The sequence below is a fragment of the Embiotoca jacksoni genome, unplaced genomic scaffold (assembly GCF_022577435.1).
Source record: "Embiotoca jacksoni isolate LCO1_2020_lvr unplaced genomic scaffold, fEmbJac1.0.p SCAF_96, whole genome shotgun sequence".
Classification (NCBI taxonomy): domain Eukaryota; kingdom Metazoa; phylum Chordata; class Actinopteri; family Embiotocidae; genus Embiotoca; species Embiotoca jacksoni.
Genome location: NW_027185454.1, coordinates 82,175 through 99,487, shown reverse-complemented (window position 1 = coordinate 99,487; position 17,313 = coordinate 82,175). Strand labels below are relative to the sequence as shown.

Below are 17,313 nucleotides of genomic sequence, written 5' to 3'. Positions count from 1 at the left end.
GAGTTATTTCGTCACTCAAACAATAAATGTTATGACGTAGCAAGCAGCAGTGTTTTCATGCCGGTCCATGGTAACGGGACTCGAACACATAATGGTCATTTGGTGTTAAACTTCATTGCTTTCAGATCAACTTTCTGGCTGGACGCAGTCTGTGCATCACTTACATTGCAGTCCAGTTCAGTAGGACAGGAGTTACAATGAAGCCTTGGATGTATGTGTAGAGATGTTAATATTGTAATAAGATAGACTGGAAAAATGTGCACTTGCCCTTCAAAGGAATCACTGAACAACAGACGTGTCACGAGAAGACATTTACCAAGTCGCTCAATATTAAGGCCACACGTTTCTTTAGATTTCAATGTCTTGGCAACAGCTTCATCTTAAAGTTGTTGGTCTTTTTCAGGGCCTGTTATTTCCCGCTCGTCCAGCAGTCCTCTTCGCTCAGTTCTGAGTCAACACACCTGCATCTCATTCCACTTCAGTATGTACTCACTCTTTCACACAATCGCCCAAATCCTCAGCCTGATAGGCCTTTTCATGAAGAACACTATGAGAAGTCATGTTAAATACATTAATTATGGTCCGATTTGGCTGCTTTGGTTTTAGGATCCTGTGTTGCTTATGTTGGCTGGTATTGCTTTCTTGGACACTTGAAAAAAAAAAAAACAGCGCTATCTTCAGCGTTATTAGTGATACTTCAGCTTTTCCTGCTATGTCTGCTGTGGAAAAAAGATCCTCTTGTCAGTGTAGCTTTGGCTGTTTTGCCGGCCTGCTTCGGTTTTACTGACTAGTTGCCTTCTTCTGTTCTTAGGTGAGCTCCCTTTCTATCTCACCTGATCTGCCTTTCTGTTTTGGACTTCATGACTCCTTTACGAAGTGTTAAAGATCGAAAAGAGATGGGTTTTTTTTTTTTGTCCGGCAGGCTCATCAGCATCTCAAACACATTCAGCGTGTATCATCACATTTGTGGGTGTGTCTTGGCGAGCTCCCGCTTGTCATTTCTCCGTGCTTATGAGCTCGTCTTGGTGCGTGGAGGAGGAGGAGGAGGAGGACGTAAAGGATAAATCTCATTCCCCTTTTTCATCACACTGACTTCATTCTTCACAGCCCTTTTGATGAGACAGGGGAGCAAACCTGGGTGGAGTCCTGGGGAGATTTACGGCTGACACAAGTGTGCAGGCCATTAAAGCCTGAGCGCCCTGCTAATGAACAGTCACCGCAATCACACTGAGAGGAGTACAGTATCTATGGAGCACATCGATCCAGTGTCGTCCTTAGAGACATGTAAGCTGTAGTCTGACCCTGTCACATGAAAGGACAACAAGATGCATCTTTATTTTCCAATCAGAACTCGTGTTGGATGATGCGGTGCTGTGTACATGGCTTCAGACTTCATGTTGGTGTTTAGTTTCACTGGTTTTCTTAAATCATAGCGGCAACACGACCGATTAAACAGCCGATTAGCAATTAATCGATCAGGTTGGGATGTGCCTGCAAAATAGCAACAAAATCAGCCCTGCATAGTGTGAATGAATGCATCAGCTACCAGCCCCCAACACACTCACCACCATCACTCCTTTCAGCCCCTCGGGTATTGACGTGCAGCCGGCAGCCCCAGCTGTTGCCTGTTGATGCAAAGCATCAAACTGTGCTGTGTTGTCATCAGTGTTGCTGCGTCTCGTGGGAGAGCGGAGATGAGTGCTGTAATTAGCGGGGAACGAGGCCAGCGGCAAGCCGTGTGCTCCCGCGGGGCCCCCGGAGGCCTCAGGGGACTTTTGAGACGCGTGGCTAACCTGTGGTGCACTACCTGTGGCTCTGAGTGCTGATGTGTTGCACATAAAGCAATGAAAACCAACGCTGTGTGAACTCCTCACGTGTGGAGGTGAATATGCCTGGTGGCTCTTGAATGCATTTCTTGGTTTCTAAAAATATATTGTTTTTTTTAATCCGAGAAGAGAAAATATGAATATACATTTTTAATAGAAGGCAGTTCAACATGTCACAGTAGGAAAAGTTCAGGTGTAAATAATAAAATGAATGCTGGCTGGATTCAGTTTAGCTGCCTCACTGTCAGCTGTCATGCCTGTCACATTGTCATGGCGTACTTGAATATAAGAGGGCCATTGTTAATGTTGTTAGTAGCATCTGCGCTTGTCTTACAATAACAAAGGCGGGACAATAACCAGGACACCGTTTTCATGTGGATGAGGAAAAACAAAACAAAAAAATCTCAGAGAAAGATGAAATCACAGTCTAGTCGTTCATTTTGTTGTTGCCGATGTAAGATTATTGACCATTTTATCCTCTGTACCATTTATTATAATCTTTGATGCTTTGGCTGTATTGTTAAAGTAACATTCATGCCTGTAAAGCAAATTGAATTTAGAGAAGTGACAGAAGCTTTAGAAGGTACAAACACCACCAAAGCAGCAACAGCACATTGATCAACTTTAATTCCTCTTCAAAATCAAGAGAGTATTTAAGTCTATTAAGAAAGAAAATGTCTTGAAAATCAGTTTTTGACTTAAAAATACCCTAACATTCATTTATTATAATTTTTTTTATAGTAGGTAAAATTTTAGGGAGCCCAAGTCACTTAATCAAATAGTTGATTGACAGGAAATTAATTTGGACCATTGTGACAATGTATTTAGTTGTCCATGAATTAAAAAAGGACAAACAATTGCTGATTTGAGCTTCTCAGATGTGAAGTTTTTGCTGCTTTTCTATTTTTTGTTCCGTATTGATTAAAACCAAACATATTTGGATTTTGAGTTAGAAAATTGAAGACAGCACTTCGGGCTCTCAGAAATTGTCATGGGCCCTATTTCCAGGGCTAAACTATTAATCTAGAAATTACAAATATTGTTCATCGACTAATAAATACTAAATGAAAATAATATTAATACAAAAACAAGTTGTTGTTCTATATACAAAGTGTAGTTATTGTTCATAAAAAGTACAATCTCAACAAAATGTCTCGTTACCGTCACACTGCTACCATGCACAATAATAAATTACCTATTTTGTGTGTGTGTGCGTGCGTGTGTGTGTGTGTGTGTGTGTGTGTGTGTGTGTCTGTCTGCATGCGCTGGTGTGTGCAGGTGTATGACGGCTGCTTATGCTCCATCTGCGTCTTCTGCTGATGAGTAAAGCCATGAAATAGATCCAGCTGGAGATGTGCAGAGGAGACGCAGGCCTCCTGGGAAATCATCCACACCTCCACCAGCACCGTGTCCACTTCTTTAGCACCCCAGAGAGCTATCAATAAGTGGGTAATTGAATTTTAAGCACAAACACTGTTGTGAAATGAGCGTTGTTGAGTGTGTGTGTGTGTGTGTGTGCGTGCGTGTGTGTGTGTGTGTGTGTGTGATGGGGGATGTTTAGCTGTGTGAACATGGTGATGCTGTCATCCAGCCCCCGGCGACGCTTGCACAGGAAGGATGAATGTTTAATCCATTAAATAACAATTACAGGCTGTAATGGTCCAGAGTGGCTGCTGGAAAGAGGGAGAGAGGAAACACGGCTGAACTGCTTACATACCTCCAACCGGTGTGCATCCTCACATCCCAATGACTAAACATGATTAACAGCACACGCACATGCGACACAATGAAGATGTAAGTAGCATGCACATTTATAGATTCTCTGTTTTGTGTTCAGGTTCATATGTGTGTCTGTTTTCAGAATTGTAGGCACAAGTATGGCATGAATATGGCATTTTAAACAATCTCGGGGGAATTTACACATGTTGTACAGTTAAAAACAAACACATATGGGACATTTCAAGTGTGATTCCTGTATTATTGACTTTGCTTGCTTATGCAAAAGAGACACAAAAGTCTGACACTTTAAAACAGACAAGCTATGAGACATACTGCCACAGCAGTTGTAAAACATTTCACAAACTGACCCTGTTAAGTCACTAAAAGAGTAATTTCAATTAATAAAATCAAAAGAAATACATGTAAGACCACTGAAACCAGTAATACACTTAAAGACAGCTCTAGACAACATTTCTTTTCACTCCTTCTATGGAGCCTGTTGGAATCAATAATTTGTCAATTAACACACTTACCAATCAGGATAATGTGTGGTTTGAACGCTCCTCCCGGTTCTGTCCTCTAATCTCTTTTAATAGATTTATTAACCAGCGTTAAGACCTGAATAACACAATAACAGTTTATTTTACGGCACTGTGATTTCCTAATTAGTTTCCTTGAACTAACTATTTGAAAAATAGTTATTTTGAATTAACTTGTCACATATAAACAGTTTTCTTTGAGGAGTTGAGAAATGTTTCGCCCAATTTCAATAAAACTTACATAAAACATAATTAAACAGCCAGTGTTATGAATGAAATATTAAACATCAAAATAATTAATAAACTTAGAACGATTTCCTCTATGAAGTCTTTTTGAAAGCCTGGCTTCGTCCTTGCGGCCTTTCCATATGACTAAACTTAAGTGACCTCTGAACTCCCTCGTAAAACACACAATATGCTGTTAACAACTTGACTTCAATCAAAGATGATGTCAATATTTTACTGGATCAGCTGAAACATTTTAAAGATGTTGGAGTTAAAAAATGATTCTTGTCTGGAGACGCACAAGCGAACAGATGTTTGAAGAGATTACATTTCTGCTCTGACTGTAAATGAAATATGTGGTCTGCATGATAAACTCAATTTCTACCAAGTGGAAGAAACAGATTTAAAGTTAATTCACGTGAACGTAAGACTACCAACAGGAGGAGGTTGAGCAGACGATCCAAGCGTGTGACCTCTCAGCGAGGGGCTTGGTAAACTTGGTAAACAAAAGTCTTCACAGTAAAGTTGGTGTTAAATCCATTGGATTCGTGAAATTTTGAGATATTCGGGGGAATTAGACGATTGGAAAGATTTTGTGAGCTAAATGGAAAGCTAAGGGCTCATGTGACTGTGTTTTTTGTGTGCGTGGGGATACACTGTAAGTGAAAGTGGGCTAAAAATAGGTAATGGGGTAAGTGGACTAACATCTTGCGTGTACTTCTTTGACAGATAAAAGCTGGTGCTGTGTGTAAAAAAAATAAAATAAATGCCTTGCCTGATCACTGTAGCATAAACTTTGTGACTTTATGCTACGCACTGTACACTCACAGCTCGATGAACACGTTTGTCAGTGTGATCGTTAAGTTGCACTCGTGATCCAAAACGAGTTTGCTAGCTGTGGTTTTCTCATGCTGCTCACACAATGGCCTGTATATGGGAGCTGCCTGGTGGCATTGCTTAATTAGGCGAAGAGTTGATTCATTTGCACTAATTGACAGCTAATTAAAGGAGTGAGGGCACATCGAATTGACGTCCCTCTGAGCTGTGCCTTGACTGCAGGGGACGTTAAAGAGAGGGAATTATGAAATATCGAATCTCCCGAGTGCCACCTGCCAGTAGAAGTGGCCTCACACATATGGACGTGTGTGTGTGTGTGTGTGTGTGTGTGTGTGTGTGGTTAAACAGACTCATCCCACAGTGTTGAAATGCAGCCTGTAGAGCCCAGGCACTTGTTGTTCATGGTTTTCATTAACTGCAAGTGAAAAGAAAGTGAATCTGACAAATAGATCCAGACCTGGATAAGATAGATAAGAGTGAAATATTGTATTATCAGAAAACAGTTACAAACAAGCTCAACATCTGATTTATCTAAAACTGGCAGAAAGTTGGAACAAACTTTGACTTTTTGTACATTCAAACAACAAGATTGTTTGGCAGTGAAAATTTAAATGACTGACCAGGTAACATGAGTATAAATACAGACTATTATTAACTGAGATCAGACAGGTGAAATCTTAAAACCATTTGAGGCACCTTCAGTTTAGGTCTGAGATGTCAGCGGGCCAACGGAAAAGAATGGGCCCAGCAAAACGTATGCGTCTCAGTTTTTGAGACGTCATTGCGAAACCAATACAAGTTGAATGTAGCTATGAAACATTTTGATGTTAGACTGATTTACCTCAGCTGTAAGCAGTTTTTCAGAATATTTTGAAAATATGAATAATTACCTGGTAAGAGGTAGGTCGAGGTGACGCATTCGGCAGCTAAAGAGACAGATATTTAACTAATAAGGTGGTGGAGACCAAAAACGAAGCTAAAAAGGAAGTGAATACTAATATTTATCAGTTCACTAAACCTGTCTCCACATCCATGTTGTTCAGTGTCCGCTTTTTTGTTTTCTAAAACATTTTGTCATTGTTGTATTTACAGTTTACCCTGCCACCTCTGGGCATGAAAGGTCAACTAATGCTGCTTTAAAGAGTTTTGTCTTCAGCCAAACGTCATGCTGACTTGTACGTCTTCTGTGTCTGAACAAAGATACAGAACACAAAGATGCAAACACAAAGACCACAATTACTTGATTATCTTTGACAATAATACCTGCTTTCAGTTCTTCTGCTATATTACGAAGGACGGCCAGGGTTGACTAATTTTCAGCCTTGCTTAGTGCATTTAAAATGTATTATGATCAGATTTATATTTATCCAAATTATCATACAAATTTCAGACAATCTGTGACACCACTAAATACTAAAAAGTCATTTATGGTTGACTTGATGATGACATGAACGTCTGTTGAAAATCAGGGCTCTGTCTCCACCCCTCCAGATTTTGGACGCTGTCACAAGACGTTAACACAAGTTGTCTGGAGTTTGGGGGCCAAACATTAAAAGGCTTTTAGAGGCAACTCAAATTTCTCCCCTTTCGTCGGGACAGGGACCGCGCTCTCTGCAGGAGACCAGGAATAGGCTGTCTTCATGTCTGCTGGTGCTGCCCATGTGAATCAAAAAAAGACAATTAGGGGCTTATTAGGGTCTTGGGGGAGATGTACCTCACGGGGCGTCCGCTCGCCGGCTTGGCCCCGGCTCTGAGCCGCTGCCATAGCTCAAAACAGTCAGGGGCATTGTCTCACCTAATTACGCTGAAACCGGGGGCCCCTTTTTGTGTTGCTACTGCCGTGCCTGTCCAGTTCCCTTCTCCTGCCTAACTGCAAGTCCCTGTCCACTGTGGAAGTGTGCTAATTAGACAAGAAATGGGCCCAAGTAATTATGTCAATTCTTGTTAGGAGCAGCCACAGTGAGGAATATTATTTTGTCAAGAAAGTTTTGGTGTCCGGGGCCTCTCCCACGTTTCCCAGAGTATTTTCCTCATTACGCCAATAACACATCTGCACATGCAACAGGGGAATGTGGCACACTCGGCAAGTCAGAGTCCCCGACAAACTTCAGAGCATAAATAGATGCACTCATACAGAAATGGAGACTATAGAACGGCAATAGCATGAAGTTATTGCCCTAATTAATGCTTTGTGCCCGCGGAGCAAACTGTTGAATCACCGGTGGCACATTGTTCGGACTGTGAGAGCTTTTTGTTTCTTCACCCTAATAGGATGTTTTGATCAACGGCTGTTTGGTGACCCAGCTCTTCTTCTTAAATGCCGAGCTCTGGGAAATGGCAATTAGCTAGATTAGAAGAGCCATTTCTGGAGCCTCTAACAAAGACAAAGATAGATCAGATAGAAAGAGCTGAGCATGGTTCAGAAAATCTGTCAGGACAAGACTGACCCAGACTGCTTCTTTTTTTTTTTTAATTTTTTTTTTATTGAAACGCTGTGCTGAATTAAATATCGATCACTTTAATTAGTGATATGTTCTATAATGACTTCGCAGTCTCATTTACCCGTGTTAGGGTGGTGGATTAGTTATCTCCATGAAGTCAGACACCGTGTGTGCGTTTAGTTTATAGTCTCCACCACAACATGGTGTCAATCTTATGTTGTTTTTCTGTATTAATTGTGTGTCTTTGCAACACCTCTCAGTCAGACGGTTAACTGCAGTGCAGCTGCTTGAGATGTTCACACTTTCAGTGGGTCAATCGTGTCCTTTTTTTTGTAAACAAATCATTGCTCGACGCAGTTAATGGACATTTTCACTGACTGGAAGACGGCAATCTTTGCTGCAGTTTTCATCGGTGTCTTTAAAACAAACCCAATAAAATTATTACAGATTTATGGCTTCAGAGCCTTTTAAAATCACATGAGTTATGATACTGAGAACAAGATGGCATTTCAGCAGATTGGCTAAATCATGCTGTTCTTATCAAATATAGGAAAAGTTAATAAAATTACTGCAATCCATGAGACTGTCTCATAACTGGTCCTTAAATTGCCATCATTTTTTTCAAACCAGATTAGAACTTGCTGTTTGACCTGCTCGACGTGTGATGAGATGTGTCCATCTTGCAACATAGTTAGAGGTAATTATAATCTGTTTAGGATTATTTTAAAGATCAATATCAGAAAATAAAGACAAGGGAAATTACATGTATACTTTGTATCCTCTATAAGATCAATTTTGTGTCCAAACTACACTGCCCATAGAGAGGTTAAGCATTTTACGGTTTGAAAAATTAAAAAGGAATCCAATATATAACTTTTGTAAAACATTTAATCCACTTGCAACATCCCTGTGAATTGCTTCTACACTTTTCAAACAGCTTTCAAGTTGTTCCTTTAACCTTAGAATGATTTTAATCCTCTCTCTCTCTTTGAATTGAGACATAATGCATGAAGTGGTTTCCATGCCTCCTATTGTAGAAGGATGTGATTGGTGGAAGTCATCCTCATGTCTGCACGTGTGTGCGTGCTGTAGAAACCTCATTAGCATGGCTATTGGTATGGCATTGATCTCTTCATTCAGCTCTAATGAAAAGTCTCTCTAATCGCTTCTCATGAGATGCTGAAGGTAATTTAAGTTGCACTATTCTGTCAACTCCAGTTCTGTACGACATCTGAGCCATTTAGATGTTTTATTCTGTTTTGTTTATTTTTTTTGGAACACATCAAATAATGAATGAATCATGTCTCGAGCTAAATGACAGTTAATACTGTCGGACTGTATTTTGTTTTACTATTAATCAAAGTTTCGACATGATATGAAATTTTTCCCGACATTTTTGACAAATTTCTTTTTTTTTCTTTAGGGCCTCTGGTGTCCGGTTGCAGGGGGATGATGCGCAGTGTGTCACACAAAGAAAACTGCTGCGCAGAAACGACGGTGAGCCAATAATCGACTCGATCAGGTTGATGCCACATCTCCTGATCATATCACCGATAACAAACCGAATCTGCTGAGGTTTGACCGCCCCTGACAGCATGACGCGCGGGTGCCAAACAGTCCCACAGGAGCCACCTATTTATTTATTTATTCATCACCACATGTCCCATTGACACTGCTGCATCCCCGCTTTAACCAACGCGTCCACTCATCTCCATAAACTCTCCTCTGCGTAATTATCTGTCCAGATGTCCAAAAGTGTGCCGCAAATTATCTCCGAACGATTGGAACTCGGCAATAATTGAATAATAGCTGATTAGGGAAGATTAGGTTTGAGGAAAAAGGAGGGAAAAATGAGAGTGTTTTCACCTCATTTCACAATTCAGTGGCTTTGAATTTAGAGCTGAGGTTTATTCTGTGATGAATGAAAGAAGGCTGCAGATGATTTCCCCAGACATTCCCAACGTCTTTTCGGTTTGCTCTCACTTTCAAAATCGGATTAACCTTCTGAAACATTGTGCAACCTTCCAGTCCGTGTCATAGTGTCTGTATTCGGTATCAGACCTCAAGCTATAAACAAGACACTTGAACCTCAGGAGGTAAATAAATCTGCTGAGGCGTTTGGTCCGCTGTTTGTCTCCCATTTAATTACCACCCTGCGTGTGCCCTAAATACGCTGAACTAGGACATTGTATTCTTTATCATGTGGCCCGTCAAAAAAATGAAAAAAAAAAACCCACAAAAAAAAAAAACCCCGCTTAATAACCTATCAACAGATGCACAGACTCCAAGACAAAACGTTTAGTGCGCAAACCTAATTAGAATATGCAAATTAGAGAGTGTGAGTTATATGGGACGTTGGGATTGGAGTCTGCTAACGAATCAATCAGATTATAGTCCTTCAGATAAGAACTCTATCACTTGATTGATTAATTAACTGATATAGGTGATGGCTGGTGTGAGTTAATAAGTGTTTCTTTAAATTTGACCACTGATTTTTGTTTCGTTTCAGTGTGCTTGTTTGAATGTCCTGTGCTTATTTGTGTTGGCATATTTCATGGAAAGTATAATTATGAAGGTAAATCTGAACACCTCCGAGGCGTACACCTATTCGGTCATCTTTATATCATAATTATTAGCTGGTTTAGTTACATTACGGTAAATGGCATCAACATAAAAAAATTTTTAAGGATAACAATTTTAAATAACACTTTTATCAGTACAAAATGTATGTTTTCATTTATATAAAATCAAACAGCTTGGTAGCAAAACACTTTTTAAAAAAAAAAATCAAAACAAACACTAAATCATAAAGCCTTTTCAAGTTATTGAGTGTTTTATTAAGATAGAAAAAGCAACACAAAAAAAAATTGTTATCGAAGAACGCCCCAACAAATTACCTCTTTTTCCTATTTTTTTTTTCATTTGATTTTTTTATTATTACTATTATTTAGATCGTTACACACCACTGAGTGAAGTCGTTTGAATTCCGAGCAAACGTGCTGCAAATTAAGCTGATTTTCCTCGACTTGAGGGATTTGTCCGGCTGATTGAATCTGTTTGACGAGCCGCTGACTCCCGGATCAGATAACCAATGACAGAAACATGAAGAGTAACAGTGAAAGTAAGCTCTTTTTTTTTTTTACATAATTGACTTTTAAACAAACTGAAATTTTAAAGCTGAAAGTTTTGAAAGTTATATCTTTAAAAAGTCGTCTTCCGCCCCTTCTCAGACTCGGAGATAAAAGACTCACGAGAAAGTGTCCTAAAGTTTTCCCAATTAGCCTATCATGTCTCATAGCCTATACATTTTGGGTATCAAACTAAGAACCAAAGTTTTCTGACAAAACAAAACCAAAAAGGTTTTCTGAAAATTTGACTAATTGATGCAGGTTTCACCCCGTCAGCTGAAAGACACTATTTGTCAAAGAAAATTAATATTTTCATCAATTTCTCAACAAAAATGTAAAATATTCCGACATTTTGTCACATTTAATTGCCAGAAATTTGCTCGAGAGCTTCATGCACTGTCAGAAACTTTAGTATGCAGTCTGTGCCCTCTTGTGATTGGCTGCCGCCTGTTGCCTGTTGGATAAAAAGCGGCAGCAGAGAAGCGGGCAGAGATACAGAGAGCATCATCGTGCAGGGACCTGAGATTTTTAGAGGGAGTTGAAAAAAGTGGAATCACAACGCCATGACGGGGAAAGAGGGGGCTGTGCTCTCAGACACCGAGAATAAACAGAAATCAGCCTCGCAAACCAGCGTGAACCACGGGGGCTCCCAGCAGCCGCCTCCGGTCTGGAAGATGGCCCCCACTGTGCAGCGACGCACGGGCTTTGGGATCCAGGAGCTGCTCGGCCTCAACAAGGAGCCGCCGGCGGCACCGCGGCGGCCGCTGGAGGCTCTGCCGCACAGGGCGCACGTCCTGGCCGCCAGGTCGGCCCTGGGACACGGTGGGCTCGGTGTCGGCATGGGTTTACTGGGACCGGAGGGAATACACTCGTTTTACAGTCAGCCCGCTTTTCTGGAGGTGCTGTCAGAGGCGCAAAATGTGCACCTGCAGCCGCTGCACAGGACGGCCCACATGGACTCACAGATGGACGCACAGCAATCCGCCAGCTCGGGTGAGTGTCCGAATCTGCGTCATTTCTACTCGGCAATATGTTATAATATAAAGTGGTGGCTGGCGCCTTTAGAAGAACGCAGCAATACATTATTGTGTTAACATAAGTCAACAGAAAAGTGTCTCATTTAAAATAAAATTCACTTTGAGCGAAACAGTTTAAAAGTAGTTTTGTTTCAAATGGTAAAAGATCAACATAACTAGAATGGAAGCGTTTAGGTTTAATTTTAATTCACATTTTGATTAATCTTGGACGTGCGAAAAAAGAGGCTATACTTATTTTACAGTTTAAAGAAAGATGTGATTATTTTCTACCTCGCATTATATCTATTACATTATTGTAGACGATATTTGTGTTGTTGTTTTTTTTTTTCCAAACATTTATTAGTCGTATTTTAAAGATGATGATCATCATTCACCGATGTTTCCTCACAGATTCCGATGATCTGAGCTCCTCCGGCGATCAGAAATTCTCCAAATCATCAATGAGTCAAAGCAAGAAAAGAAAGAAAAGACGACACAGGTAAAACACAAACGACAAATAAAAACGAGATATTATACACTGCATAAATGTGTATAAATATTCTTGTACAGATAGTTATAGACCACTGATATTCCCGTTTGGCATATGTTGGGCCTAGTTATGCTCATGGAGCTCATGGTGTTATATTTTAATATATATATTAAATATATATATTTTAATGATATCAGCAGAGAATTTCTCCCAAAGGAAAAATGGGGATACATTTCTGCCATTTTTGTTGGTTAAAATATCGAATATATGAAGGAATGAGGTTCAAAAAGGCCTCTTTGATTATATTTTACTTGTTTTAAATTTTTCTGTGAGAAACAAAGAAAACAGTGTCAGCTCTCAGAAATATTATATGGCTACCACTTCTGTATTACAACATCTAAACTGGTATTTGTTTCATAACGGGAGAAAAAAATATGGTTTTACAAGACAATGCACAGTGTGGGCTTTAATTTGAATTCAATGCAATTAGAAAATTAGTATTTCCTTCCAATGTTGTGGCCTCACCTAAATTATACACAATTGAACCAATGTGAAAATGTAAAAGACTCAAATTATAAATCGGAGTCATTTTGTAGAGCATGTAGTAACTAAATAACCCCAATGAATTGCAGCTATTTAGACAATTAATTAAAATAAAGAGGTGAATAAATTTAAGAGACAAAAAATAATCACGCAGTCATGTTCAGTAGTTATTAACTAGAGAATTAAATTGCAGTTCTAAGAATATGTATTAAATCTTTAATTGATAATGAATAAATAAGTACATAGATAAAGGATATCCATTCTTATATGTTCTTTTTTTGTTTTTGTTTGCAGGACCATTTTCACGTCGTATCAGCTGGAAGAGCTGGAGAAAGCTTTTAATGAAGCTCACTATCCCGACGTTTACGCCCGAGAGATGCTCTCCATGAAGACCGAGCTGCCAGAGGACAGAATCCAGGTGTGTTCATGTGTCTGCGCTGATGCAGGAATTTAGGGTATCAATGCTCTGTTGTCATCTTAAACTCTGAATCCTGAAGATGCTTTGAATCACTTAACATCTTCACATCTGGCAACACATTAAAGTGTGATAATGTAGATATTTCCCGTGGATGAGATTACTTTCAGCCATTCTGATGATGTCAGATTTGTAGCACAAAAACGGACGGTTCGAGCCGGCAGTCATTCTCTCCATCCTCATCCTCACAATGCCGTCTGCGTTCACACGAGCAGCCAGTTCACTCTCACACTGTAATTAGTTAATAGAGGAGAACTTAGCCCATCTTTCCCTGAGCGAGGCAGGCCGCAGCCCTGAAATGAAATGATAACTACATAGAAATTAATTAGCAGAGGTCAGCGGCTGAGCAGAGGGCTGCGCCTCGCTGCTATGAGCATTTTAATTTCCCGTGATATTTCAGCGCCTGCCTCCCATCGACCAGGCCTGGAAATTAACTTATTTTTCAATCAGCCTCTTTGCCCCTTGGGTCACCTCTCATAGGAAGCAAAGACACACACACACACACCCACACACACCCACACCCACACACACACACCCACACACACACACACACACCCACACACACACCCACACACACACACACACACTGTCATGCACACTCACAATGTTGCTGTCAAAAAGCATGATTGCTCATCTGGGGCCCATCTTTTTATGAGATGGAGGTTATCGTCAGATCTACCTGAATAGCTTCCCAGGCCCCGCTTTGATCGTTTTTAATTCCAGGTCTCTGAAACACACACACACACACGCGCACACGCACACACAGGCGCGCAAACACACACTATTCTCCACAATCTCATCCTGCCTCCTCGGCCATTTTAGGATCCTCATTTTTTTTCCTGTTCTCCTCATCCATATTCACAAGCGTGCTGAGACTATTACGAGGTCTGGCTGGGTGGAAATCAATTTAGGCACTTGAAGAGCCAGAAGCCGAACAACACACCGACACACACTCACACACACTTACACAACTGATAGAAGACAATATATTCTACACACTTGATACCGACTTGTTTTGTACAGCACTTACATTTTGCGTCTGTAATAGAAGCATGAAATAGTGCACGAGCAAACACTCAAATCTGAGTGAAGACCATCATAAATGAACTCAGAACTAGTCTACCTCATAAACAACCTTTGTTTAAGCCTCCAGCAGATGTCAATATTCCTCTGATATTCATACTGCAATAACTGTGGGTTGTATACGAGGAGTTAAAGATGCTGTAATGTGGCGAAACAAAAAGGAGCCTTAGTGGTCTTGAAATTTCCCCCCAAAATTCTGAGTTAATCCTCCTCACTACAAGTAAAACTTAAAGTCGAAGAGCAAAAAATATTGTTCATCCCCAAAGATAAATGGCTGACACGAGATGTTTCCCTGAAAAGTCCATTCTTGCACTGCAGGTTTTTAAAGTTTTTCATATCACTCTTGTAGTTGCACGATGATGCGTGATTGATGACCTGCTTTCTATTGTCAAACTCTGCGCAGTGCGGCTCAAATATCCAAGTGAAATGAACAGAGAGGGAGGGTTTTAAGTTATGTTTTGTTTCAGTCCGAATCAGAGGCCAGACTATGGAGAACATCCTTTGTGTTCCTTGTGTGTAATCCCGTATGTGACCTTCATCTCTCCAGGTGTGGTTTCAAAACCGCCGGGCCAAGTGGAGGAAGAGGGAGAAGTGTTGGGGTCGCAGCAGTGTGATGGCAGAGTACGGCCTGTACGGAGCCATGGTCCGTCACTCCATCCCGCTGCCCGAGTCCATCCTCAAGTCGGCCAAGGATGGCATCACAGAGTCCTACGCTCCGTGGTTACTGGGTAAGTTACTGTAGAAGGAGTACGTCATGTCAACTGGAGACTTTTTTAAATTGGCTGGGGTTTTTTTGTGTGGTTTTTTTTTTTAAGATCACAAAAACAAAAGTGTTTGCTGTGACAGAAAAAGGCCATTTCTGTGTCAAATAGAATGAACTCCCTCCTCACACCTCTTCATTCGCTTGGGATTGTAACACAGATATCTCTTGGTAAATCATAGCACCATCCTCTATCACTGAATCGCTAAAAACTGGTTGGAAATAAACATGGAGTGTCTTGAAACTCAAATACACATACAGATATTGCCCCATTTTGTATACATGAGAAAGAAAAAATGTCATCTGCAAACAAATATTGCAAACAGCATAAACTTTAGAAGATATCTTCCGGCTAAAATTGAGAAAATACTTCGAGTTCATATTTTTGATGCAAAATTGTGGATCCAAAGAAAGCCCTGACATTCATACTGGAACACTTTTTTTTTTTCCTTCTCAGGTTACCTGATTGTGTTTGAGGGCTGAGATTAAGCTGTATCCTAACAGGAAGTGAGGGTTAAGCCTGACTCGCATCAGGAGCCAATAAAGGCATCAGCATGTCATTAAAATGTACCTGTCAATACAGTGATAATCCTACTTCATCAGGACAGATTAGACGAAATCTGACCTCTCGCCTCATGTCAATTGATTTGTTTAAATCAATTAGGTGGGTCTAATTGAATAAGAGGTCCTATTCACCATATCTATCCCTGCTGACTTCATTCTCTTCCACTCTTTCAATGTCAAACACCTCAGGGCATCAAATTGAGTTTGAGATTTGTGACATTAAATTACTTAAATTCTTTACACCCATATTTTTACATGATCTAATTTAAAAAAGTTTAATTTTTAAACATACAGGTTGTTTTTTTTCTTCTCATCCAGGTATGCACAAGAAGTCTGAAACTACACACACCTGTCCAGGAAAAGCCAGCAGCGTGACTCCTCCACCTCCAGCTCCACCACCTCCGGCACAGGAGACAACAGTGGACAAAATGATAGAGGAAGAAAAGCACAAACTTAGCAAAGACTCTAATTCACCAATTTCTAAAGAGGAACTGAGGGAGAACAGCATCGCCGCACTGCGAGCGAAGGCGCAGGAGCACAGCGCCAAGATGCTCGGGACAGTTTCTGACAGAACAAACAGCCACACAGCACATCAAGAGGAGGCTGAGGATCAGGTGACGGAGCAGGAAACAGAGGTGGAAAAGAGTAACAGAAAAAGGCCACAGGATACAGACTGATGGCAAAATACCTGCAGAGTGGAGTTTGCAAACACTTCTTAGCGGCAGAGATCTCGTTTTATTGGTTTAATTGAACCTCGGTACAAAATAAACTGTTGAACTGTATCACACCGTCACTTAAACGTACCCGTCGGGTAACTTCGGCTCTGAAACAAAAGGGTTCTTTGCCCCCACTGACTGAAGTTCGTTAATTCAACCAATTATATAATTTCTCCTCTTTGAGTAGAAATATTTGTAGCTAACCGAAACTGCACAATACATTTTCACGTCTCCTTCTGTAATCAAGTGGAGGAGGCTGAAGCACAGAAATGTTTCCCTGAATTTTAGCCGATGTTCTGACTTGGAGCTGCATTAGAGTATATATTTATTTTCTTTAAATATGCATAAAACTTACAGACTCTGTGACATGGCAGCTTTTTATGTGACGAACCAATTTTTTTTTAATATGGATAGTTGGAGCAGAGATGCATTATAGAGAAATGTTTATTTAACAGAGGAACCTGCACTCAAGCCCTCCAAACAACAAGTATCTTAAACAAGGTGCTATAAGGTGCTTAATTTGACATCTGACTGTGATGACAGACTTCAGCTGGGTAACCGCTGGGAGCTATCATGGCTACCACTCAAAATAGTTGGTACAAATATCCTGTGAAGAAATTATAAACCTTAAACTTTTTTTTTTTTTCAGCTGTTCAAATTATTGTGATGTACATATTGAAAATGTTCAATAGTTAATACTGTGCTATGAAGTTAACCCTTTATCTGTTTGTCTCTGTATAAATGTAACCGTAGTATAATTAAAAGTTACTGCTATTTAAATCCACATCCACTCAAATGTTTTTCTTTTTGTTGCCTCGCTGTGATGACTGAGCATCAATCAGCAGAGTTTAACACGGCGTTCATCAGCTGAGGAGGGGACGATTCTTTGGGAACCCTTAAAAACGGATTTTTAAAATAAGATCGGGGCTTTTTTCAGGCAAAGGCGCAAAA

General features: G+C 40.3%; 1 protein-coding gene across 1 annotated transcript; it reads left to right on the top strand.

The window, feature by feature from the left end:
• Positions 1-11,278: 11,278 nt before the first annotated feature.
• On the top strand, positions 11,279-16,323 carry LOC138193821 (visual system homeobox 2-like). The gene is made up of 5 exons (XM_069142066.1): positions 11,279-11,708; positions 12,143-12,230; positions 13,059-13,182; positions 14,870-15,050; positions 15,965-16,323. Exons 1-5 carry the CDS (start codon positions 11,279-11,281, stop codon positions 16,321-16,323), a joined length of 1,182 nt encoding a protein of 393 aa, XP_068998167.1.
• The last annotated feature ends 990 nt before the right edge of the window (positions 16,324-17,313 follow it).